This window comes from Amphiprion ocellaris, chromosome 11, assembly GCF_022539595.1.
Source record: "Amphiprion ocellaris isolate individual 3 ecotype Okinawa chromosome 11, ASM2253959v1, whole genome shotgun sequence".
Classification (NCBI taxonomy): Eukaryota; Metazoa; Chordata; class Actinopteri; family Pomacentridae; genus Amphiprion; species Amphiprion ocellaris.
In genome coordinates, this window is record NC_072776.1 from 16298621 (window position 1) to 16326150 (window position 27530).

A 27530-nucleotide genomic window follows, 5' to 3' on the forward strand; every position below is an offset into this window, starting at 1 on the left:
TATATATATATATATATATATATATATATATATATATATATATATATATATATATATATATATATATATATATATATATATGTATATATATATATATATATATGTATATATATATATATGTATATATATATATATATAGACATATATATGTATATATATATATATGTATATATATATATATGTATATATATATATATATATATATATATATATATATATATATATATATAGACACGCACACACATACATGTTTGTGAGGGTTGAATGGTTAAATAGTTTCTCCACCAATTATAACTGTAAGATTATTAATAATCTGATGTATAAAATGTAGGATAAATGTTTGCTCCAACGGGGTTAAGGTTTTTATGCAGAATTATTACACAGTCTACCTGATATTCGACCAGCGAAGTATTTAGATTAGACAAATATAATAATGCAGCATATGAAACACTTCTTGTTGCGCCTGGTCCTTGAACTGCATTATCAACACTGTAATCTATTGGGTCCCTATTGGTACTATTTTCATGAAGCCACTATCCTACCTTGTAAATGTTCTTTCTAAAATAGTTCAGCATTTGCATCACACTCACTGATGACATGTTCTAGTTGCCAGTACTTGATGATCATAGTGGGCACGTTGCCAAACATCATTAATCTTTAGGTTTGGAACAAGCAGGTCCTCCTAAAATCCTATACCAATTGTTTTTAAATGTGTCCAGCTATTCCATAAAAAAAAACATAGTCAAATAAGTGTTAAATTAACCTAAAATTGACCCAAAGCCCAAATTTGAATAAACAGTTGAAAGTGTACAAAGCATCTTGAGGTTCACACAATAGAATTTTCAGCTCAGTGAGTGGATGTTGCTTTCTATGAAATGCTCTCCAGGAGTTATTGCTGACTTTTCCCTAAACCGAGGCTTGTACTCTTGACTTTTTTGTTTGTTGTTTTTAAATCAAAGAATCAAATACTTTAAAATGGAGCTACTCGTCTTTTGTGTTGATTTTCTTTGAAACTTTGGGAATGTTCCAAATGCCAATGTCATAACAATAGCTATTTTAAAATAAACAAAAAGCCCCCACAAAAATCAGAAATTTTAATTCATGGGCAAAGGTTGAAAAGAACAAATCTTTATCATCTCCAACAAATCACAGTTAATTCAAAGCAGTTCACTGAATTTGGATGCTTGACTGAAGTTACTGCAGCACATTGGCAAAAAAAGGTTTTTACAGTTAAGTCGATTACAATCGCATAAATTCCTCAGTTGTTCTTTACATGAGCAAGCGGAGGTATCAATTTAAAAACTAGCCTTTGCGTTTGCACTCTTTCTTACAGTGTGTCACTCTCAGTAAGACACGCTGTAGGCAACCAAAAGTCACATAGGTTGCTGTATGTTTTGTGAACTAACTTCTGCAATTTGAGGTGTATTTGCTGGTTCCAAAATTGGAAAAAGAAAATTTATATGGGCTCATGACAGGACCAGTCCTTAACCCTTTTTTTGGTCTCATTCCTGCCTTTTGGAAGTGAACTGAGTCATCGCAGCAGATTTCTGATGGGTGCAAAGGCTTACTGTGGAGGACAATTAGGGAAGCTGGAAACTGTGGGATGCATTTGTACCATTATCAAAAAGTGCTGGGCCGGGGTGTGTTGGCAGATCCAGCCGATGGCACAGACAGATGGAGAAAGGGCAGGAGTGCTGCCTCCTCTGGTTGCTATGGTGAAGGAGGAGGTGAAGTGCGTGGAGAGGCAGCCATTGTTGGGAAAGTAAAAGGAGACTGAATTATCATAGGGCAGGTGGCACCGAGGCTGTGTCCCCACCTCTAGGTAATGAATGGAGCTGCCTTTCCTGTACACACAGGGAGGGCAATAATCTACCCTCAGTCACTTTCCTCTACACAGCAGGTAAAAGACCTCACGCAGCTGATTGACTTGTCAGGTCAGTGGCCGTGTGTAAGAACCATGACAGTTTGATCACTGTTGAAAAGACTGTTAGAACTGCACACATACTGTTTTATATAGCATACAGCTACACTATACTTTTCTTAACTCTCTGTAATATGAACTACTAGGGTTACTATGTGTTTATTTGAGGATGAGATGGTGTACTGGGATCCGCCGTAGCCTCAGAAATGGACACAATGTGGAAATAAGCCCCCTTTATTCAATATCGATTTACATTTTATATAAAAATTACTTACATTTAATACATTTCTTCAAAATACAAGCAGCCAAACAACATACAAATCAAATACAAAATTATAAAATTTCTTATATTTATCATCTTCCTTTTCTGAAGTAACAGATGTGTTTCTTAATAACTCTTAATAACCTTTTTTGTAGCTGTGGTAAATCTCTTTCCTTGTCTCCATCCTCGATCCATCTGTTGACATATGAGACCTAGAAAAATATGGTATTCAGTATCTGTCTTTTCAGTGTACAGTACAGGATCCGGGAATCTGATCGGAGAACATTCAGGGTGGGCTTCAATCTCTTTCATCAAAAGATAAGTTCATGTGGTTTATTACCGCGGAAACAGGGTGAATGGAGCTTGAAATCCGTGGAAATGGAAAAGACACAAGACCTGTGGAATTACATACTGCGTGAGGAAAGATCATGTTGATATTACTGTCTTCAGTGGAACTCCGGTGAGAGTAGATCTGTCAGGTACAGACAGGAAAAACATGTCAACACCTCCAAAATGTCAACTTCACTGATCAGCCGTGAAGCTCTGTGGTCCGTACATCATGTGAACGAAATCATGTGAAGAAAAACAAAATGAAAGCCTCAAAAACAACCCATGAAACCCTTCTCTACTATACATACATTTGTTCAGAAAAATTTAGCCAAACCCTCCTTCATTACCTTCACATAACAACACAGTGTCCATATTCCACTTAAACTAGAAACAAGTATGGGTATAAATTTTAGCACTGCATTTTAAGGTTTGATCTGTGCACAAGTGTGGCTTACGGTGTTAATAAAGTTTTTGCAAATCAGCAGCTTTACTTCAGTGTCATACAGTATACAGTATAGCGCTGTATAACTTATCTTTGACAAACATTAGAAAGCAAACTGTAAATGGAAAATAAAACTCTTCAGCACACCAACAAGGACATTATGCTGATGCTAAACCAGTAAAACCTAAGAGCCTTATAGGAAATAGAAAAATCTTGTTTCCTCCTTCATATTATACATTGTACACTGTGGTAAAAAAAGAAGTACAAAGTGTAAAGTTAGGCTATGCGGCGGTTTCATGAATTGTCCCCTCTAGTTTCTTTGGGAGTAGCTCTCTCCTCTCGTCAATACTGATGACTGGCTTCCGGCAGTTTTGCCCGTCGATATAGATCTTTGCATACACTGGGTTGGAGTAGTTCATGGGCTGCATATGAAGGGGAAAAAAAGATATCAAGAAAAGGAGTTAATATTTATTCATGTAAATTATTTTACAACAGCGAGAATCTCAAAGCTGCAGTAACAGATTTTGCTTTTATCTTATACACCATTTGGAAGCAGTGAGAAGAAAGATCTCCCAAATCATCTTACAAGGTTTGTGTTCGCACTGTTTACAGTTCCATCAGATACAAGTTATTTACATTAATCTGAAATCATGTTTTGACCACCCGAGGAAGTTCAATTTTGCTTTCTCCTATAAGCTCAGGTTTGATCTTCAGTCCTTCCTGGATCTATATCTGTTCTGTTTACCAGCCAGCTGCTGCTCGCTGATTGTATACAGTATGATTATCAGAGTTTGTTTTGCTGGAAAACAGCTGCCTTCTTGCATCTCAAAGAAAATGATAAGAACAGAGGTTGTGAAGTACTTTGCAGTGCGAATACATGAGCTATATATATAAATATAAAAAAAAAGATTAAGAAGCTTCACAGAGCTGAGAGGAATTGCGGAGTTGGGTGTAAATTCTCTGTGGATTTGAGGGGGGGAAAAATTTAATTAACAACAAGTTGATTAGTGCAGCTTTAAGGAAAGTTCACTGTTTTTTACGTTTTGAGTGAGTGAGTGGTATAAAACGTCTGAATACTGAACACTCATGCATATCAGTGGGTTGCTACTCAGCAAGCATGCAGGATGTAAGTAAGTTAAACATGCAGCAAAGCCATAAGACCACACTGTAATATCAGAATTCTAAAAAATTTACTTCAAGGCCACTTTGACTGGAGTGTAGGATGATAAACCATCACTGATTGCACAAAACAATACAGGGAGCAGCTATGGATGAAGGTAGATGCAGACTTTGGATGGATTAACATTAGGAGTTTTCAATATGGAAAAAAAAGCATCTGTGATCATATTGTTTAAAATGTCTGCAATGTTACTGCACAACTGCAGGCATACAGTCAATATGAAATGGATTTTTTTATTTTATTTTTGTCTTGAGGGCAAACATGAAGCATTGTTTGTAAAATTCACCTGTCCAGGGATTACCTCCTTGGGCACAGAATTCATGCCCAAGGTATGAGGGTCACTGGATTTTACACACCAGCCCTGTAAAACAAACAACAACAAAAAAACAAGCACCATCTCTGTTTATCAAATGAAATCCTAACAGTTTCCTTGTTATCTGCAAGTAAAAACTTCAGAATCAGTCAAGCTGTGGGTTAGAAAACTTCTGTTTAAATCAAAGTACAACTGCACTGAATTAAGGAAGCAGAGAAAGTTAGAGCACCAAGAAGGAAGGCTAGTTTAGATTCAAACCGGCACGTCACGGTTAAAAATACAGCCAGACTGGAGTCACAATAGCAGATGTCAAAGATGGCAGTGCAAGAAGAAATAGAATTAGGCTTGAAGGTCTAGCAGCAGAGCTAGATAACAACGTCAGTGAAGGTGTTTTGATTCATTTGATATGCTCAGTGTTAGTGTGGGGTTGAGGGCTATGAACAAAATAAATCACCAGCCAGATGGAAAGTCCTCTTGGTTCACGGCACCTGTACATTCATGCACTCAGGCCAGCTTTTAAAAAATCTCCACAAAGCCTAATGTAATCCAATTTCATGTATCCCAACGCTGCTTACAACATAGCAGCTACTGGACCAGAGGCAAAGAATGCAACGTTAAATTATTTTCAAGAAGATGGAAAGTAGTTTTGAACTGGCGGCTGGTGTCCTTGCTTCTTCCTGCAATTAAACACAGCACAGTGACACTCCTGCACCGAGGCTAATAATTAGCAAGTGCGATAAGGATCAAGGTCAATCAAGGCAGACTAAATCAGGTTTTCTCAGACCCATTTGAAACACTTCAATATTGATTTATTGGAGGATTTGAATGCATATAAATACGAGTGAAAAAGTGATTACTGGAAATGAATGTATATCAATTCAAATGCAAATGCTGCTCACTGAAATTAAATTCTTGTCACATTGAGCTCTGCGCATACTGACAGATTCACGGATTAACAGCTGCACATGTAAAGCCCCAATTAATTTACTGATTATTACCGAAAATATTATTATATTTATACAATCATAAGATGTTTGACGAGAATACAAAATGATACAAATAATATGAAAGAATGAAAACAGAACACAAGTTGCTTCCAGCTTAATAAACAGAAACACTGAAATAGTTCTTTTTAGTTAGTTAAGGCCATTTCATGCTTTCTTCAAGTGTCCACATGATGTAAATTTTGTTTTTTACCCATCTCAAACTTTGTAACTGTGTGGATTGTACTCATTGCACGCATGACAAGTGCACATGTGCCAGGAAAACCAGTCAAAACCAATGCTTGTTTTGAGGAGAGGGTGCATACTATTCTCACGCTTTTTTAATCCATCATTAAAAAAGTTGCAATTTAAAATAGTTGCTGCAGGACTTTTGAGACGTGTTTTTGTACATGCTTTCCATCTACAGTGTCCAAACAAAGTGGGATGTTCTAAATTCTCTAGAAATGTTGTGCTATGTCCACCCACTGACTGGTGCTACACTTCAATCTGTTACTAGCTCCTACATCCCGCTGCAACATGTGTGGAAGCCCTATGTGTCTTCCTGTGTTCGATATGAGGGGCAATGCGACTGACCGATGCCCACTGTGTGCTGTCCGCTTTAAAAAACAGTAATCGCACTGGGATGCAGAAACCACGAATTGCCTTTTAGTTAGTGTCTCATTATGACATGAAATGACACTTTTGATTAATTTAATCTCGTGTTCTAACAGGCTATTCTGACATTTGTTCTTGCTACTGCCAGAAACCTTTCCCATTACGCCAGCACACCATTTCATCTTGTTTAATCATTTACCTTTCTCTTTATTAAAGACTCTTGCTCCAACAGGACAGGTGATACAGTGTAGTACATGACAAGTCGGATAGGCCCACCTTGTGAGGGTCCAGCGTGAAGTTGGGTCGCAGCAGGCTGCCAGCATCTGCATGGTTGTCATGGTCCACTTCGTACATGTTGTATGACGGGTTCCCAATCTCCACATTTATCCCTCCGTTCGTCATGGGCTGCCTCTGGACTCGTTTTCCCCTGAGGTGTGTCGAGCCAGCCGTCATTAACGTGACACACAACATGCAGGTCGGGATGCAGGTCAACATGCTGCACAGAGCTGCACGGCTCCACAACAACAAATCACTTTACACTGCTCGGCGTACTCGGAGCACATAACTTTACTGGGTAGGCCTTAAAGCTGAATTATAATCAGAGGGGCTCAGTGCAGGCTTCATGCAGTTGTACTGAACGTGTTGAAACAAACAAACTTTTCATTTCTAAAGCAAAGTTTCATCTTCAAAGCTGCTTCATGTTGGCTCTCATCATCTGTTGCTGCTTAGAAGCCTGTTTTTTTAAAATTATACATACATAGAAATATAGACTTTTTTTTTTATTTACATACCTTTGCCTCCGTCTGCAGATGTAAACACCTGCTACCACCATCACAATCAAGATTACCAGCAGGACCAGAGGCACAATGATAGCTATGCTCCCTGGGGGACAGACAGAGGAGAGATGGTGTGGCGCGATGAACAATGATCAAAAGAAGTTGAAATGAGTTCAGACAGTGACCAGTGACCGTGGCGGCAAAAAAAGGCCACCTTGGAAAATTTGTTTTCTTTTCTCACTCCATTGACAGTACACCCTATCCAGTCACAAATGGGCAAAATCTAAAATATGAAAAAGATCTGAAGATATTTTAGTTAAAAAAGTCCCAAAGGTAAAATGATATATAGAACTTGGAATCTGAAATATAGAGTAGATTCCTTTTACTGTCTTCCCAAAATTAAGTTGAAGACAGACCAGGTATATTACTAAACCCTGATGGGCTGGGAGCAGCAGCTCCTCAATTTAAACTGGCTAAACCTGCTAAGTAAAGGCTTCTGTATTTAAATAATTCAAACTGGCTCGGTTGGTTGGAGTTCAGTAATTCTTTGGTTTGGATGTCAATCAGTAGCAAGTTCAAATGAGTTGGAGGAACTATGAGCTGATCTGCAAAAATGCATTAATGATTAAACATGAGATCATTTCAGATGTACAAGTAATCATTTCACTGAAATATAATAGGGGCACTATCTAGGTAAGACATACATTTATTCATACAGGAAACTGTAGGGTTTTATAACAAGGTTTCAAATTCCCAGTGCTCACCTCCGCTCGTATTGTCTGATCTGCTGCTTTTAGGGGCGGGTCTCTCACACTGTGTTCCTGCCCAATTGGCTGAACATCTGAGGGAGGTCAAAAGAGAGTAAAAGTAAAGTGTCATCAGCATAGTTTTTGTAGAAGAGAGACTGCAGAGAAAAACACCTTTTGCAAAATGAACTTCGGTATGATGTGACTGTGGCATACATATACAACACATTATGATTCAGTCTTGCCATGAAGTGCTTTGATCCAACACAAACAAAAGACCACCTGGAGAGAGAGCACTATGTACATATATGTTGAGTCCATAACAAGTGAATTTACATGTTGAATATTCAGTGTATATAAAGAAAAAAAAGAAAGAATCAAAGGATGACAGCGGGATAACAAGTCGTCATCTCATTTGTGTTCCAATGGGATCCGATGGGCTTGATGTATGACCCTTGTTAGAGGAGGTGATATCTAATTTCACACGACTGACGCAGATGGGTCTGTAAAGCATGAGTGATCTGGTGGGTGCGGCAGGGTGATGACAGAGTGAAATTATTCTAAATTACATGCACTCTCAGAATCAGAACATCAGGCTATCACAAATAAGAATGCAGCCCCATACATACGGGAAATGAATCACGCCTTTGTAGGACGAAATGTCACAGCAACATGAATTTTAATGGAAAATTGGGGGCAATATGGAGTTTGATCTGCATAAGCCAAGAAAAAAAAACAGCTCCCTAATATGAAGAGATTCTCTACACCTGCATTAAAAATAAACACCAATTAATGATGAGATGTTCGACCTGGTAAGTCCTACGCATACATAATGACTCGTCAGTAACGGACATGTTTAGCTTGCCGTCATGCACAGTTTGCAAATGCACAGACTGATGCCCACATCACATAGACAGTGTCATGTTTTAATTTCCCCTTGGTTCATGTGTGCAGGGTGAGGGCTGCATGAGATGGGTGAATAAGTGGCAGTAAGGGGCAACAAAGGTGCAGAGTCATGCAGCAACTGATAGTGTAATAAGTGCCATGTCAGCTAATATCTGCTCCAAATGTAATAAATATGGTGAAAGCTCAAAGTAAAGGATGTTATTTTTCTATGAATTAAACATGAGACACATCCTAATCTACGGTGCCTAACTGCTGCTGCTGCTACTACTATTACTTCTATTCGATTTTATTTATTTAAGCTAATTCACAAGATAAGTCTTCTCGCCGCACTTTACATAAGGCCAAGACCTTATCCTTGGATGTTATGGAGAGAAATGCAATAAATTCCACAATTCTCTTTGAGCAAGCTCTTTGGCAGCATCCATTCGTAACAAAAATGCAGTTAGACTGGTTTTGAATGAACAGCATGATATTTTGGGGAATATACTTGACAACTGATACCAAATGTTGATTAGCTTAGCACAAAAATGGAAATACGGCAATGCATCTAACCCCAGTCTGCCCAAAAGCAACTAAACCAGCCACCAGTGTATCAAAAGCTAACAAGTTATCATGTCATATCTTGTTTGATTCCTTCAAAAACCAAAAGTTAAAAATTACGCACTGTAGTTTAACTGGGATTGTTTTGCTGAACTCTCTCTTGGCCTTGCAGTGCTGTAGTCTATAAGAGGTTGACAGGAAATTAGCCACATTACTAAGCAGTATGAATTTAAACAAAGCTATCCGTCTATCTGCTATCCACTTCTGTCTCCCTTTTTGCCCTAACCCTAACTGGTTGAGGCAGATGTCCGTCCTCCCTCAGCCTGGGTCTGCGGTTTTCGCCAAAAGAGAGCGCTCAAGGAGAAATTTCGAATTTGTTGGGTTTCTCTCTATAAAATAATATTGTAAGGCCTTCACTTTACTATTTCAAGTGCCTCAAGATGATCTACTCTGCAGTTTGGTGCAATTAATATAAAACTGAATCGTGCTGAATTGACACAGGCCTGTTTCTCCAAACGTCAAACTGTTCTTTTACAGCACATTAGGCCACTGCTTTCCCTAGCAACTAATCTGAAGAGGGTCTACCATATTTTTTTGGCCTAGATTGTCTTATTAAAGAGACTTATCTTTACTAAAATATACTAAGATGATAAGAATGCAAATGTACTAGTACTAAGAACAATAAAATGAGTAAAAGGCAGTTCACAAAGCCATCTTCTCTCTAGTAAGTAAACTAAGATAAAGTTAAGGTTATTACAATGTTGAACTGAGTCACTGAGAGCAAATTTTCCCTCTTGAAATGCAAAGTTCAAATATGAGTATGTGAATAAAAGGACCGTAAAGCCGGAAGGGCAGCACTATGAACCAGTGAATAATTACATTTAAATGACATACAGCAGTAATGCAACTAATTAAAACTATCTGAAAAAAGGCACAAGGCTATTCATAAAAAAAGAAGTCTATTAAAATATATACTAATTCTAGATGGGCAGTATGTAATATTTCTGTATACTGTTTCCTACCCAGCACTCATTACATGATAAGTTGCTACAAGGAGGCATTGTGAGAAAGAACCCATATATTGGACTGAGGCTGAAATGAAGCCGGATGGAGTTGGGGTGGAGGTGTGTACAAAGGGGGGTGAGTGGGCTCTGAATACAGCTGGAGAGGTGAGAGGGACCTACTTGCAGCGTGGTTTGTTAAGAGCTGTTAATGTGCACATCCCCTCATTCTGACAGAAGTAATCGCAGGGGTTGGCCAGCTCATCACAACGTTGGTTCTTGAACCCTGACGTGCAGCTGCAAAACATTGTGTTGGGAGTGATAAAAGGGCCCAGAGAATGTTGAACTGTTGGCTGCTTGATGAATGTGAGACTGACACACTAAACCCTTTTAGCAGCTACAGTTGTAAGATGGAGTAAGTCAGCGTTGTGTCTGCATCAAGCAAATTAGCAAAATAACTCATAAGAAGACAGATCAACTGCACTGCTCACCGAGTGAGGGGTCACATCTGCAAGGGAAGAATCTGTTACAGCGGCATCACTTCTAAGATGTGTATTTTCTTGAGAAATAATTAAAAAAGCAGTTTTATTGTGGTAAATAGATCTTAAAACAAAATAACACCACAAAAACTAAATACCATTTCTTAACTTTAAATAGTTGGGGATAGTGTAGATATATGTTTAAACTATCAAAATGTCTCAAGTTTAAAAAATACAATCATACATGTGCTTTGGCAAAGATACTGTGCTGTGAAGATCACATCCTACCACAAACAGAAAAACACAAAATACAATCAGAATAGAATGTGGAGAGTTTCCTTGTACTTAATAATTTCTTCTTTACTCGGCAATACATACATTTGAACACTTGAAAATCACTAAATTTTCTGTTACATATGGCTAAAATATGGGTTGAAAACGTGCATATTTAATTTGAACATTTAACATAGAAGGATTTATAGAAGCAAGTTGTGCTTGGTGTCAAAATTTAGGGCAATTCTTGTACTTTCACATGGTGTCTTTTATTTTGTGATACTACCTATCCCACATGCTGATACTGACCTTTGAATCCGAAGGTCGGACAGATATTTTTGATTTTTGGCTGTTCATATATCATACATAACATAACATAGGACCTTTATTTTACAGAGATCCGTTCCCTAGGTAGCCAAGATACAGCACATAAAATTTCTAATGAATAGGATGATCAGTTTTTGTGTAACAGGTGGCCAAAAGTAGCATTTTAGAAGTTTGCGATGGATAAAATCTCAACTTTGTCATTCCCTGTAACATGCAATTATAAATTTTAAGTAAATATTTTCACATTTCTTAGGACTATGGATTCCTATGAAATGACCCTGAAAATTTCAGACCTCTAGCTCTTTTTGTTCAGAAGTTATAGAAGCCTGAAAATAGCCGAAAATTTCAAGTCTTAATTTTGGTCGCAATTTCAGGGTACCCCCTACCTACTTCAAATGGTCATAAATTTGAAACTCTTTACAATTAAGCCTTGCAATTTTGGATTTTTTCCATCATATATAATGTTCTATAAGTATGTAAAAATTTAGAAAAATCTGAGAGGGTCAGGTGGGAAATTTTCTTAAAATCTGTTGATTTCATATGGAATGACCCTGCTATAATTTACCTCCAACTGATGTTTATTTATCTAAATGGCCACACAGCTGCCAAAATAAATGAGATTTTGTGCTCTATAGAGGAAAGACCTGCATTGTACAGTTGTTGTTAAAGAATGCTTTCCAAGAAGAATATTTATATAGCTCTGAGATATTTTTAAAAGTCTCTCTAACCATAATTTTTTAGGTGTTATCATTTCAATGTATCAAGAGTTATCATTACAATTGAAGCAGCTCTGCCCTGCAAGGTTTTCGCTTCAGGAAAGCTTGATGAAATATACATTTACTCAGAGTATTAAGGTCAAACATTATGATTTCTTGACACGACATATCCATCATCTCAGATAATCTCCCATCTTTGCACCAAATAATAAACCGCATTATCGGGATCTGTTAACCTCATCGAATAAGATGGAATCATTTGCATAGAAATTGATTCTATCCTGTGGAGTTTGTGAGTGGTGACCGCAAATTTCAATTTAACTACAGTGGACAATGGATAGTTAAAAAAAATAGAGAATTGGCTTTTGAAATGGGCTTCCAATTTCCTCCCTGGACAGATTTTTAACACAGTACTGCATGTGATTGTAGGGAGAGGAGGTATTAATTTACAGGCAGCCCCCTTTCAGTAGCCTTCCACAATGATTTCTTTATATTTGTCAGAAAAGCTTTTGTCTGATGTAAGTTTTTGAGTTTTATGGCATGTTGAACCACTGACACACAACTCAGCTTTTTTTTCTTTTTTGGAGAGAAAACTTCTAAAACCTACCACTGAAGGAAGTCACGGATGCCTGACATCGGCTTTTAACTGCAAGGGGGAACAGTGTGATATGTTCAGAATGGCAGGCTTTGAAGGAGTTTGAAACCATTTTTATCTGCCTAAAAACCTTAAGCCACAGAGTGGTGTCACACAGCATAGGATAGTGTAGTGACACTCAGCCCCCCGCTGTTCCATGGCCTCCACATGGGGACATCAAACCTTTCCTCAACTTAAGGATTTCTTTCCAGAGGAAGACATCTATCTTGTGCTGTTCTCAAAGCAAGGAAGTGGTACCTCGTGATGATTTTCAGTCCTGCTTTTAAAGCCAGGCTTTCTGAGGCAAAGAGCCAGCATATGAATGGAAACAGCAGTTTGAGTGTGAATAATAGTGGAGAACATTCAGTTTTTTTCCCCGCTTTCACCCATTAAGCAGCGACTTACTGACAGAAAGGCAGGTTGGTGTCAGGGTCCAGGTGACAGGTGCCTCCATTGTAGCAATATCCGTCACAGAGCTGACAGCTCGGTGCTATTCTGCCATTTGTGCAGCTAGAGGGTGAGGAAATAATGGATTCTAGTTACAAGCAGGAAACTATACTTTACAAGAGGCAAAAATGACACAGCGGAGGGTTTGTCAAACATATGCATAATTCATGTAAAGAGGGAGAGTTCACATCCTTTCTAATTCTCTGACATTACCAGACCATAAATTGTGGTCGGGTGTTTGGCCCAATAAATCTGTCAGATTGCGGAGCTAATGCATTTCTATAAATGAAGAGGAAATGTAAAATCTTAGCATTAGATCAAAAGGAAAGATGGACAAGAATAGCAAACAGATGCCAAGCACTCACTTGCAAACCACATCCCCTGTCTCCTCATTAATGAGGCAAGGAGCTCCGTGGCATCGAAGACACTTGTCCACCTCACACTTATTTCCCTCAAACCTGGCAGGACACACACATTCCACATAGCCGCTACTGGATAACGTGCAGGCCTTGGAGTTCACACAGTAGTGATGACAGATGTCTGTTACACATTCGGGAAGACAGAGAAAGAGAGGGCAGTGTGTAATGAGAAACTAGGAGCACAGTTGAAGCTGGTTTGATTAGGAATGTACAGAGCTTTAATGGGACTTAATTATCCACATCAAATGACATCTTAGCCACAGATGAAAACATATCACCCCTTGGGCAAGCAACAGTAGGAAAATACTAATGATGTGCAGCTGAAATTGTTTTCCCACAACCCATTATGTCAAAGCCCAGCAAAAGAAAGTGCATTATCACTTCAGTGCAGAAACACCCAAAGGTTGTTTGATTGTAGTATTTTGATTTAGTTCATCTACAAATAGAGGCAAATGTAGTGTTTGTGGTGGGAAAATACTTTGGGGATTTCCTTTGCCCCGCACTTAGCTTGTGAACTTTGAAATGCTTTGTTCTATGGATTTTATGCGACATAACTGAATTCAGATCAATGCTTTTTTGTGATTGCATGCCAATCATGTGGAGGCTAGGCGCATGATAATCATCATTTATGGTGTTTGCTGCGACTCTATAATGGGTGCAGGACTCACGGTAAAGACAGCGGTCCCCAGTATATTCTGCCATACAGCGACACATTGGCTGGTTCCCCTGTGTGACGTCACACGTTCCCCCATTCAAGCAGTAATTGTCACAGATCCTTCTCTCACAAAAAGGCCCTGAGAATCCAACAGGACAGCGGCATGTAGGCTTTCCTGAACAAATTAACAAAAGGAAAGATTAGTACATATTGAAAAGGCGAAAACCAACATTGCACTGATCCAACACAGGACTTCTGACTGTGTAAACAAAATCTGATACAGTTTATTCCACTGTGCCATAAGCCACCACTGCTGTCCAAAAGTTATTAAAAACATCTCAATGTACACACTGTTGCACTGGGTGACATATTCATTTATTACAATGAACACAGGCTCTGTAGTTTACTCTGAATCTCTCTCACACACATTGTCTTGCAGCACTCGAGCTCAGAGCTGAAAATAGTCCCCAACAAATGCACTGTTTGAGTGATGTTTGCTGAAATCTATGTGGTCCAGCTCTTACGAAATCACTGACTATTCATTAAAAATTAAACTGGGTTCACACGAGGTTCCGTCAATCATAGTTACATACTGTATGGAAATGAAACGTCCACAGCCACCAAGACAAGTGCTAAATACAGGCAGTAAAAAGTGTCCATAAGTCTTGTGAGAGGACAGGCAAAGAGCCATTCCTCCATCTGTCATTTTTACTCACATATTCATGTGTGGGTCAAGGTGACTGCCAAGTGGCACCTATAGAGAATAGCTAAGGTGTCCTTTTTCTCAGTTATGCTCTCCAGAGTTACCGGGAGATCCCAAATTGTACCCCGGCCAGATGCAGGATGCATATAATTCCTGCAGTGTGTTCTCATTCTGCCCACAGACATGTCTGACACTTCCTTGTCAGACATGTCTGGAATGTCTCTAACTGGGAGGCATCCAGGAAGCATCCTAATCAGGTGTCCAAACGACTTCTTCAACACCTTTTTTTTTTCTTTCTTAAACACATTTTTAAATTCAACACCTGAGAGGAAAAACCACCGTTTTACCAGAATGGGTGCTTCACTTTGAAAACAGCATTCCTGACTCAGATAAAAAGATTTTCTGAATAAGTAACACCACTCAAACGTGTGAAAGCTGAGCAACTTGACAGGTCTAAAACCACAACACCATCAAATAAAAGCAGTCATGGTTAACTGTGATTATTTGTGAATACTCTCACTCTGCTGCCTTTCCTCTGCCCATGTGTTGATCAACTACTTCCTAATTTTGTGAGCAATTTGGCACGAGACCAGTTGTGCACAAAGAGCTAAATCACGTTCTTTCACTCTGAAATCAACTGCCTTGTGTGGCTGGCAATGCAGTGCAGTGAGTGTGAAAAACATAAAGAAAAAAAACAAACAAAAAAAACTAAACAAAACACACACTTCCCTGCACTGGATTTAAATACTCTCTGAATTCATTACTATGAGCAATACTATTTACATACACAGGATAAACTGGTGCACGGTTAACATAAATGCATTGATTTATTAACTTTAATGTTTCGGTCACAGACCTCACACCTATAGGTGACTCAGGACATAGACTGATATGAATCAGTAAGAAACACATTTTGTAAAGCCACTCCACTTTTTTGCAGTTAAAAATAGGAAATTGATTCAAATTAGCTCCTCATATTCTCCTAAAATAGCGCACTTTCCTCGATGACGTACTCACAGCTGCCTAATGGATAGGCAGGAGCAAGAGATTGGTGAAAGGGGCATTTAGAAAATGCCATAATTGACAACTACTACTTGCCTAGCAGACAACCACGTTGCCATGGCTACAGGTCTCACCATGTAGGTCACACTACACCACTCAGTAATTTCACACTCCACAATTCCGTGGCTGGGATAATCTGGGTTTGAAATGTCCAAGAGACAATCATTTTCCATCCGTTCACGTCTCTGTTAACTCAGTGATGACTGCTGCTTTCTAAAAAGGCAGCTAAAAGCAGCCTAGCTCAGAAGCCCTGAACTACCCATTGTGTGCTTAGCTCCTGTATTCGTTTCTGTGTAACTCTTGTGAACAGCGACGCATCCAACCACTAATCAGTCGGGCTGCAGTTCACATCCGTGTCTGTCCAGACTCCTATCATACATGTAAGAGAAGACTTTGGAGGGTGTGTGAGAAACAAACTAAATAAAACAATCAAATTCCTTGCACAGTATGAGTGCACATGCTTAGCCAATATAGGCATGTGAATAATCAATGCATCAAATACGGATGCCACAAAGAAGCTACAAATTCTAACATGTGGATGCTTCATATACATCTTCAACCTGGAAGCTCAGAAGATCCATAAATTCACCACAGTTTCAAGATGAGTACACACGATCTGTCACCAATTCAGTATCTGACCGAGTGTGAAACATGGTCACAATTTCCCCTTCTGTTCCTGAATTATGGTGTTCAATAACAGCCAAGAAAAGAAAAAAACAAAAAACAAAAAGAAGATGACACAGTAGAGTTCACCTTTGACCTTTTGGATATAACATGTCATTATTTCATCCCTTTATCCTATTAGACATTCGTGTAAAATATTGACATAATTATATGAATTCTTGAGTTATAGGCAAGAAAGTCGTGTATGAGGTCACAGTGACCTTAATCTCGGTTCATCTAAGTGGACATCTGTGCCAGATGTAATGAAATTCCCTCCAGCTCCAGGTGTTCTGAATATATCACGTTCACAAGAATGGGATGGATGTGAGGTCACAGTGACCTTTACCTTTGACGGTCAAAATCTAATCAATTCATCCTCGAGTACGAGTGAACATTAGCGCCAAATCTGAATAAATCCCCTCAAGGCATTCCTGAGCTACTGGTTCGGAGGCTAGGACAGATTGACGGATGGACAACCCAAAAACATAATTGCTCCAGCCATGGTTGTCACCAGCACAGAGGCATAGCCATTTTAACAGAGAACAAGACTAACAGAAAATACACGAATTTGGAGACTTCCCAGCTAATCATCATGATGTGCAAATTAGGATCTATTACAAAACCTACATTTAATCTGAAAAAAAGCAGATGAAGCCAGAGGAGCAAGTTGTTCTAGGCAATAAAACAATTTGGATAATCATCACAAAAATACCCACAGTAACGATGATAAACCGAGGAGTTATTTATGATAAACCACGGAATAATTTGCGCTTAATGTTTCTGCTCTTCTCAGGCCTACATGTGTAGAATCACAATGAAAGAAAAAATCTGACTGTATATATTTCTTTATATACAGTCTATGGAAAAATATGTACATGCTGTTGGAAAAATTAAAAATGACTGAGTAGAGTCAAATGTCAACACAAGAGAAGAAAAATTGCTGCATAGGGCGGTCACATCAGTGATTTAGAAGTGATTTTGATTTGTAAAACTAGATGAACAGTAGAGTGATATCCGCTAGATGATATGCAAGTGACCTACGACCTTGAAGATGAGAAATACTTTTTTTCTCCAGTAGAAAAGATAATGCAACCAACCCACTGAGTACACACAAAGTCTGAGCTTACAAACCGCTAAAACAAACATGCCTCTCATGTTAATGCTAGTTCAAACCCAAGGAGCTGTTACTTTTCACTCACAAATGTATTCATTTTCATTTACCATTATTATGTGAAACATACAAGCAAATGCATCTACCAGGACCAGAGTGAAAAAACCAGCATGTGCAACAGAACATGTTGATCTTTTATGTAAGATTTATTCAAAAGCATTGCTGCTGTTGCCTTATTGAGGCGTAAATATTCGACCAAGTAGGTTGGAAGAAAATCCAATTATTGATTCAAAAATAAACAATAGTTTCGAACCATTAAAAAAATGTTTTTCCTTGTAGACAAACACGTTACACATTGTGTGCATGCTTGAGGTTTAACAGATTCACTGAATGTGTTTCCTTGCCCTTTATTGTACTATCAATATCAATCAATATAAAAAAAAAAAATACTGTGCTCATATTTTTTTGGCCATATCGACCAGCCCTAGAAGCATGGCAGTCAAATCAACAGACGGATAAGGAAGGCTTTTCCTCATCCAGATAATGTTCAACATTTTCTGCACTCGTTGGGAACAAAACAGGATATTTAAAGTTCTGCACAGTTACATACTACAGAGAACTTGAGGTTAGAGTACGCATATTGTTTTTACCAAAGACATTGGACCCCCATGTGGGAACACAGATTCTACTTAGCATCTTACTAGGCTTTACATTGGAAATAATGAATGGAATCAGGAAAAGTCAAATAGGACATGATATGTAAGGAGACCCTTTTTTACTCTTTCTCATTTTTTCTGAAATATTTTCCAAATTTTGCAACAGAATAGGAAATGCTGTGGTTTCAGTGGACAGCCGTACTGTGACACAGCAGAAATATACTTGATGAGGCAGGCTGGGCATGCGTTCAGAATCCAAGAAACCGAGCTTGCCCTCAAGGAAAAAGACCCAAAAGCAGATCAAATTGACATGAGAAAGGAAAGAATAACAATTAAAAAAAGAGCTGTAAGTGGCCTCAAGTGAAGCAGACTGGCTGTGTTGGATAGAGAAATCTGGTACAGCTAGAAGGGATGAAAGTCGTCAGATGAGGACAACACAGATGTTAAAACCACTAATTTCAAGCCTTGTACAAAATGGTACTGCAGGCTGTTGCTCTTGTGAATTATGAGTTCGCTTTACATTATTTTCTGTTCCATAATTTCACAAAATATAAAGATCTTTGTTACCATTAATGTCACAAAAACACACAAAAAATGAGAAAAGCTTCCTCGGGTATAAATGCATGAGTTTTGCTGCCAAAAGTTCCATTAAAGAGCTGGTAAACCAGTCAAAGGCAGGGGAGCAGAAATTCAATGACACCTTGTGTTTTCACAGATAAAACTGGACAAACTCCAACCTCTAATTGATTGTGAGCTTGCTGTCAGTTCATTTTTTTATCACCAAAGCAGGAGCTTTAAGGAAATCCATTTTGTATAATCTCTCCCTCTCTCATCTTCGTTCACTCATTTAAACCAATATTCTTTTGCATTAGACATGTGCTCAATGCTGGGAAACTACTAATTCAAAAGAAGATGTTCTGTACCCAGCAGCACAAGATATAGTACAGCAGTTATTTTCCTCTTACCTGCCTAACATAAATAGGAAAATAATTCTTCATCCAGTGCTGCATTTTGGACTGGATTAAAATAAGACTGATTGTCCTCAATAGGAGCTGTGCATTATCCCACAGCATGTACCATGACTCTCATGCTGTTTTGATAGACAGATTCCACTTTGTTTAATGAGCAGCAGTAATTATCCTGGGTTCTTTTTGCATCATGTAGAGCTGTTTTAAAAATCTAAACAGAATTTGAAAAACAAATTTAAAAAAAAGAGATTTTCAATAGCATCATTTTAGTTCCATTTGGGTAAACATGTTTCCCAAAGGTCAGCCGATTAACAAATTTACTTTTGTGGTTTGAAAAGGCTTGTTGAGAGTGAAAGTTACTCAAAACCATTTCCATCACACATCAAAATCCCACAGTTTTATCTTCCCAATTGTTGGCATAACTGTCATGATGCAATCAATCTGGAACATATTGCTTGGGGCTCTAATTTTATTTACTGGATGCCATTCAATGAATTCATATTTAATGATTTCAAACCACTTGATTAAGGTTCTGCAATGATAAAACATTTATGTGGGAACACCAGGCACACTTCCTGTATTGGGGCAATTGCTCTGGTAAATCTTGTTTCTTTAGAAGCAGTGAAAATAAAGATGTTATGGATAATCACCACGATGGCAAGATGATATACAGGCTTGTAAATCAGTGATAGCATATTTAAATAGGGCTGTACTTCCTGATTCAATTCCACTGCTGACATCTCAGCATATTCCTATGCATTCACTAAAATGAGGGGTAGTTTGCTTTTTCCAGGAAGCATGAAAGCATGAAAGGAGACCTTGACTTGAAAGATAGTTGATGTGCGAGGCTTGGTTGACAGGGGCATCAATGACAAAACTGCTCAACTGGCAGATATATTGTAGCAAATGTGAACTTAAGAAGGAAAGGTGTGGAAGTTTAAAAGAAGACAAATGTGGCTGAATGCCATCATTCACTGGGTCAGTGTGCCAGAAGAAATTGGCAGGCAACTTTAAACTGCAAGTTTGATCTGCCCAGATCTGAATACAGAGTTTACAAAACATATTCATCTCCCCTGGAAGTTTTTTTTTTCTTTTTGTTTCTTTTTAACATTGAATCATAGTCAATTTATTTGACTTTTTTCTAACAGAATAATTTACAAAAAAAAAAAGTATTTCATGTCAAAGTGAAAAAAGATTCTCTACAAACTTACTTCAATCAATTAATTCCAAGTAACTCCCAGTATAGAAGGAATATGGCACATGTGTAAATCTGCTTGAAGCTTTCTGTCCTCAAACACAAAATGACAATGCAAGGAAGACACCTATGACTCATGACTGAGGAAGTTTCAAGCTTCAGCGGCTGAAATGTGGGAGATACATGCATACAGCAACTGCTGCCTCTTCTTCACCAGTCAAAGCTTTATGGAATACTGGCAAAGAGAAAGCCACTGTAACAAAAAAGCTTATATTTAATCTCAACTAGAGTTCACCAGATGGCACATGGGAGGCTCCGATGCCAACTTGAAAAGGGTTATTTGATCTGAGAAGACCTAAATCGAGCTTTTTGGCCATCAGATTATCTGCTGCAAACAATCCATCTCAACTTGATGCCTGGTAGTGGCAGCATTCTGATGTGTGGATGTCTCTCAGAAGCTGGCCGTGGAAGGCTTGTAAAGGTAGAGGGCAAATGAATGCAGCAAAGTACTGGGAAATCACAGAGGAAAACCTGAAGCAGTCTGCAACAGAAGTGCAGAAGACAAATCTCCTCCCAAGACAATGATCAGACAAAGAAATGATTTGAAGACAACAAGCTGGATGTTCTGGAGTGGCTCACTCAGACTTCAATCCATTTGAAAATTGTGGCTAAACTTCAACAGGGCTGTTCATTCACAGCACTCTTGCAATGTGATAGAGTTTGAGATGTGTTGCAAAAACAGAATGGGGGTAAAATTGCTGGAAATGGACCCTTATGTAGTGATTTATTTCAACAACTGACATTACTCTGAAAAAAAAATAGCTTTCAGTTTTTTGTAAACTCATCATAAAACCAAATTAAATTGAGGATGATTTAATGTTGAAAAGCAATAAAAGCAGAAAGCTTCCAAAACGGGTGAATACTTTTTATAGGCACTTTTTAATCTTGTAACAAGTTTGCAACACACGAACCATCTACACAAGCATATTTGGAGTTTAGTAATGATGTTATAAATAATAAATAGGTTAATATGAACAGTTGATGGCTACAAATAAAACCAAAGTATATTACAACCCTGTTGAATCTCAGCAGGCTCTCAGGCATCGCGGTATAATAGGAATATTTTAATGGGAATCATTCTGCAGATGGTTTTGGACAGTGCATTAGTAGACTTACCCAGGGGTGAGCCCATACACGTGCCGCCATTTAGGCAGTAGTCTGTACAGTGGTTGACCTCACAGCGCTCCCCTGAAAAGTCAGGCCAGCAGTAGCACCTCCAGTCTCCTTTCTCATTGGCTAAGCAGCGGCCTCCATTCTCGCAGGGGGGGCGGCACAGTTCACCTTCACAACAGCAAAGCCAATAACACTTAATGTTCTGCAGTGAAGTCACATCACATCAAACAGTGACATGCGGTTAATGCCAGACAGAGACAACCACAAAGGTGTGAACCTGAAGTTGAGTGCTTCCAGGAATAAGTTTTGTTCAACCTGAGCGCAGATATAACTTTCACAGTGTGGTGTGTATTGGCAAAGATATCTTTGTGCCAAGAATTACAAGCTACAAAGATTGCTAAAACACTGCTTGCTGTTATAAAGGGTTGTCAGCGCTCTTCAGAGGGTATGTGGTGTGAAAATAGTTTCTAATTATCACAGCATAAGCTGGGGCTTCAAAGCTGCATTTTTTTTAACATAAACATAGCATTAATATAGCAGCAAACCCATTTTTTTCCATGTAAATATATAGTGGTGTAATAAGGAGGTGGTGTCATAAGCAGAGAATGAAGTGTTGCTCGTGTGCACATTTGTTATGATCTGAGACGCTGCTGCTCTAATGACATTTATAGTTCTACTTTGCTTACAAAGTTACTGCTATTCATACGACGGCCATCTGTTTTTGCAGTATGAAGACACACGAATCGGCCTACCTGAGATGTTCACATCACTACAGGTGCCATTGACCAGCACCTTCCCCTCTGGACAGGTACATCTGGCACCAGTCGGGTTGAGCAGACACATAAAATCACAAGACATTCTCAAGCAGGGGTTTGATGCTGTGGATAAAGAAGAACAAAGAAATCATGAAGATATCCTTTAAATCTGGCCTGCGATGAGAAAGATTTGTTTGTGCAAAATGATAATTTTCTTTCTCAGAGTGAAGCTATTTGCTTCAAGTGTTTTAATTTCTGTTTTGAGTGTTACTTTGCTGTAGCCCAGAGTGGCCAATATGTCAGAGCATATGAAAAACTTCACACATGCATCCTCAGTTTGAATAATCAACCATTGTGGAATGTGTTAAGAATTTGCTTTAGTCTAACTGAGTAGGAGGTTTTTGAAGTGCTCCTCTTCATGCTGCCTACAAACCAAATAGTGAAAACGCATTTGCAATTATTCAAAATTAACACTTCCACAAGTTAAGTTGAATTAGGCACAGCACTAAAAATCAACAAGTGTAAGCAATGAACCAGGGCTGGCAATCCCCACATTAAATGTCGCATTTGAATCTAAAGCAACATGAGACATTCACAAACGATAACAGGCCAAATGAACTATGTCCAAACTGCCATTGTGTAAGACAAAAATTGTAAATCATCTAAAAAGTGCAGTAAAAAAGTTTTAAAATTTATATTTAGATAAAGTGAGTGACTTGATTAAGAGCTCTAGCCTCTTTATGCTTCTAACAAGATACTATATTTGTACATACAGCATATACTAAATATAATCAGTGATGAGATTTACGAGGATGAAAGAAAATCCTCCCAGATGGTTGTTAGGGGGTTTAACTGAAGATATCAAGCCTTCACGTCGCAGCTTTTTGCAAGCCGAGCGTATCTTCTGCCCACAGACTCTGCACAACACGGCTGGTCTAATGAGTCTCTGGAGAAGGAAACAGCTGCCCTTTAAGTGAAAAACTGACCAAGACTGAGCTGCCTGATGCTCTCGAATGATTAACACCAGCAATGTAACAAATAACTGACATTGGTTCACCACAAGAAGAAAGTGAGAGGAAGGACATGGCTGTATTGATTAGCTATGTGTCAGAGAATAGATGGGCGTTTCTGTATGTTGCACACCTGAAAGAGTATCATGTCTTCGGTCAGGCTTCTATTGATTATTTTGAAAGAGCATGTGCTTTTTAAAGGTATTATTTAATGAATAGATGATATGCATTATATATTTCTTTAACATCATTCAATTTTAAATGCTTAATTCAGTTTTTGATAATGATTTCACAATGACAGTAATATCTAGGTATTATACAACTATACTTTATAATTCCATATGAACAAAACGTTATATAGTGATGAATTGTGAGCTGTAATACTAGTAGTAATAGCATAACTACTTTAAGTACTCTTTCAATGTTTTTTTTTCCAGCGCATCTCTCTTCACCTTCTGTCCTACCTACAATCCTCACCACATAACACACTGTTAGTACTAATAATAACTAGAAAAGCACTCAGAGAGCACAGTACTCCACCAAGACTGTTTATTCCCCCATACTGTATTGTCAGAAATGCAGCTTTTTTTGTAGAAATGCAGCATTTTTTCATTAGTTATTGATGGTCAGAAATCACGGCAACATAGAATGTGACCATTTCATATAGATGCACTCACAAACAAAATGACCTTGCGCTGAGCACAGGTGTGTGTTATACATGTGTACGTTATGTACAGATACTCAATCGTATGACCTAAATATGAACCGGATGGCGGTAATTGATGGAACTCGGAAACACCCCTACAATTTAATCAATTGTTCCGTGTATCATTTCCGATGGATAAGTCTCCCATAAGGATCACGATCATGTGATCATCAGCAGGCAGCTGATGCAGTGTTCACTTGTAGTCACAGTTACAGTGACACCGTGCTGCTATCTCGCAATGATACAGAAATCTTTAACTGATCTGTGGATCCAGACTATAAGTCGCATCACTGCCAAAATCTAATCACTTGGTCCTTGTGTCATTTCTGACCTTCCCTGAAAATTTCATCGAAATCTGTTGGTCTGTTTTTGAGAAATGTTGCAAACAGACAAACACACAGACAGACAGACAAACGCCGATCGTCACATAACTCTGCTGCGTTCCTTGGCAGAGTGATAAACATACTATCTAACATTTGGCAACATTCTTCATAAAACTTTTCATAAGATATATATTTTCTACACAAGTGGGCCTACACCTAAGGCCTTATTTTTATTCATGGTTTTTACTATGTTGTATAAATGGTTCTACGGCAGCCATTCAACATCCATACAGAAACACACAAACCAGATGCCATTTAATCAAAAAAACCTTCACAAAGCTCCAATCACGAGTTGCAGCTACAGTAAATGATGGCCTTCAAAAAGTCCTTGTACATAATGTGTTTTATCAAGATATTAATGTATATAATAAGTATGGTGAAGGCCTTGTACACTCATTCATAATGTGCACCGTGGCTTTCATCAGCTGGTATACATCAGCTCATCACATGACAGCAACTTCATTATTACTTGCTGCTGCATTCAGTGTAATACGTATTGTCAACCTCAAGATCAGTCTAATGCGTGGTTTGCTAAATGTTTGTTAAATGACTTATTCTTTGCATTCTATGCCTGCTTTATTCATTTTCTGATGTGTGTGTCATTGTGTGTAAGTTATTGATTACTCACCGTCCTGCTGCTTGTAACGGTGGGAGATGAAAACATTAGTGGGCTTCTCCACTCCCAAATTGAGAAACTCCACAGACTGTTTGCCATATTTGTGAATCTTGAAGACCTCGTGTTTCAGTCCAGTTCCATAGATGTAGTCCTCAAATATATCAATCCTGTATGGTTGGGAAATTCCTAAAAATTTTCAGTAGAGAAAAGAAGCAGATAACATCAAGTACTCCTTTCTGCATATTTTCAGACTCGGATAATGAAAGTTTGTCTCCTGTGGCGGATGGAAGAGAGAAGAATGTACCGTGTGGGCAGACTGACCTTAACACACACTGTTTAGAAGTTTACCCTTCTGAGATGCATAAGCAGTATTACCACTGCAATTATATGATAAAAAGTTGAGGAAACCAAAGCATGAATAGTATGTGTTTAAAGGAAAAGTTTGTACTTTGTATTTCCATTTGGGTTTACCGTGTCTGTCACTGATTGTCACCAGAGGGTCCGAGCCATCCAATCTCATGCTCCCTATCTGTGAGAGCTCGGGATCAGCCCAGTAAATACGTTGGTTGAAATAATCAATGGCGAGCCCTGTGGGAGGATGAAAGTAAGAGATTTATTTACCTGACAAATTACACAGGAATCATTGTGGATTCCCTCAATGCAGAAGACCTTAAGGTTGAGGCAGGGATATGTATCAGATCAACAGGATTGTGGAGGCAGTTTTTCATCTCCTTTGGATTATTTACATTCCGCATTTAATGTGCTTTATGATGAAAAAAAAAAATCACAGTTGTGCACAGCACGTTGATGGCAGAGTTTACGGTTTCAAAGCAGCGACTCACTTTTCCTTTCTCCCAAAAGCCAGACTAGATAATTGAGCACCTGGTGGCGGCATTTAAATAGGTTTGTGTTTTTCCACTGATGATGAATTCCTTTTTCTGAGACCAAGACAGAGCATGGGTCCCTTGAATTAAAGGAGGCCAAAGCAGCTCTTCAAAACTAGATCAGCACTAAGTGTCTCCCAATAGACATACCAACACATTCCAAGTGGCTGCAAAGTATTCCTCACTTATAAATTCCCTTTGTGTTGTTTGGTATATCTTTAGCTACCATATTAAAGCACATACTTTAGAGCTACTGATAGAAGTACTGTATGGTGTGAAGTAAAAACATATGCATCTTTTATACAGTTCTGCAATAGCTTTTAGGTTATAACCTACTCCATAATGAAGAACCTAATGATGCTTGTTCCTGTGGGTATAAAGCAGATCATCTAATGTCATTTAATTATATAAGTGTCAAATTGCTCCTGGGGATAAATCATTACTATATATTATTAGCTAATTAGCCAAGTCAACACCCTACACTGCCATTTATATTCAGGCCTAGCCATGAATTACAGACTTGCATGCTGTGCATCAAATGTGTCTATTCATTACTTCCCCCTCTGTGCTTGCTGTGAATAATAATGCATGCTTTGTTTTATTTCTATGGTACAGACACATAAAGCTGTTTATGAGATTTGCTTCCCTGAACACCAAAGAAGAATTTACATATAAGGTGTTTAGGATACAATTTTGAGGCATCGTTTATCCAAGGCAGTTCAATAAAGATTGACTGGAAGATTTAAGCCAACTTGAATGGGTAATGATTACTGAGACCAAGCATTATGAGTTTGGATCAAAACAAAATGCCAATGTTCCTGACGGCTGCTGAATTTTTTCATATTTTGCATATTTAGGGAAGAGTTGTTTCCATCTGGATTTCCTCAGCTGAACTTAATAATTCTTTAATGCTAGATCTGACAATATATCAGGAAAGGCAGAGAAAACATTGCTGGAAGATATAAACATGATTAATAAAGAAGAACATTTTTCAAACATTCCAAAACCTTCAAATAAAGGTTTTGTGCGAAAGAAAATGCGCTTAATGTGAATTTTCAGCCTCAAGGTTAGACGCAAGTGATGACTTAAGATTAATTTTTTTGTTTACAAGAAAACTGCAGGAAAGAAATATAAAGAAAAAATAATAATACAAGAAATACCTACCAGTCGGTCTCCTAAGGTTTTTCTCCAAAAGTACTCTGCGTAAGGAGCCGTCCATGGCCGATTCTTCTATATGGGAGTGATCGCCGATTACACTCCAGTACATCATTCTGTAGGAGACAAAGACAAATACTGTACCTGCCTGACACCGTCTGTTTGTAAACTACTACCATGATAGAAAAGTAAAAGGAAACAATCTAAGTACAGAAGTCTGTTTAACCTCCACATACAGCCTGGTGACATCCAACTGTTCAACAGAGTGTTTCTCAGGCCAAATTCTTGTACATCCTACTGTTCTCGGTGATGAAATATCTCAAAACACAATGTAAGTACAACTTCAAAACTAATTAACACTGAGGATGAAAACTGTTCTTACATCTTCACTTACAAACTATTGCGGTATTGGAAGGTGAAGTGTCTGATGAGAACATTTGGAAAACCTGAAGATTAACTGAAGATTTGCTATTGCTTGATGAAGCTGGTATGGTAACGTTAAGCATATGTGTGTTCTTTCTACCA

The 27530-nt window shown here is 38.3% G+C and overlaps 1 protein-coding gene across 9 annotated transcripts in view; it reads right to left on the reverse strand.

The window, feature by feature from the left end:
• Positions 1-2139: 2139 nt before the first annotated feature.
• Positions 2140-27530, reverse strand: part of lrp1bb (low density lipoprotein receptor-related protein 1Bb) — a 279672-nt gene continuing 254281 nt past the window's right edge. For 5 of the 9 annotated variants that reach the window (XM_035952735.2, XM_035952732.2, XM_035952731.2 and 2 more), the window contains 14 exons: positions 27015-27121; positions 25438-25554; positions 24979-25152; positions 22249-22374; positions 21500-21664; positions 13979-14140; positions 13257-13431; positions 12850-12954; positions 10199-10312; positions 7587-7663; positions 6838-6928; positions 6323-6473; positions 4422-4496; positions 2140-3377 (listed from right to left, as the gene is read on the reverse strand). In XM_035952735.2, coding sequence (XP_035808628.2) covers positions 3237-3377; positions 4422-4496; positions 6323-6473; positions 6838-6928; positions 7587-7663; positions 10199-10312; positions 12850-12954; positions 13257-13431; positions 13979-14140; positions 21500-21664; positions 22249-22374; positions 24979-25152; positions 25438-25554; positions 27015-27121 — 1780 coding nt within the window. In that variant the 3' untranslated portion in view covers positions 2140-3236. The remainder of the gene's footprint in view (positions 3378-4421; positions 4497-6322; positions 6474-6837; positions 6929-7586; positions 7664-10198; positions 10313-12849; positions 12955-13256; positions 13432-13978; positions 14141-21499; positions 21665-22248; positions 22375-24978; positions 25153-25437; positions 25555-27014; positions 27122-27530) is intronic. The other 4 variants (XM_035952736.2, XM_035952734.2, XM_055015178.1 and 1 more) reach the window with 2 other exon arrangements.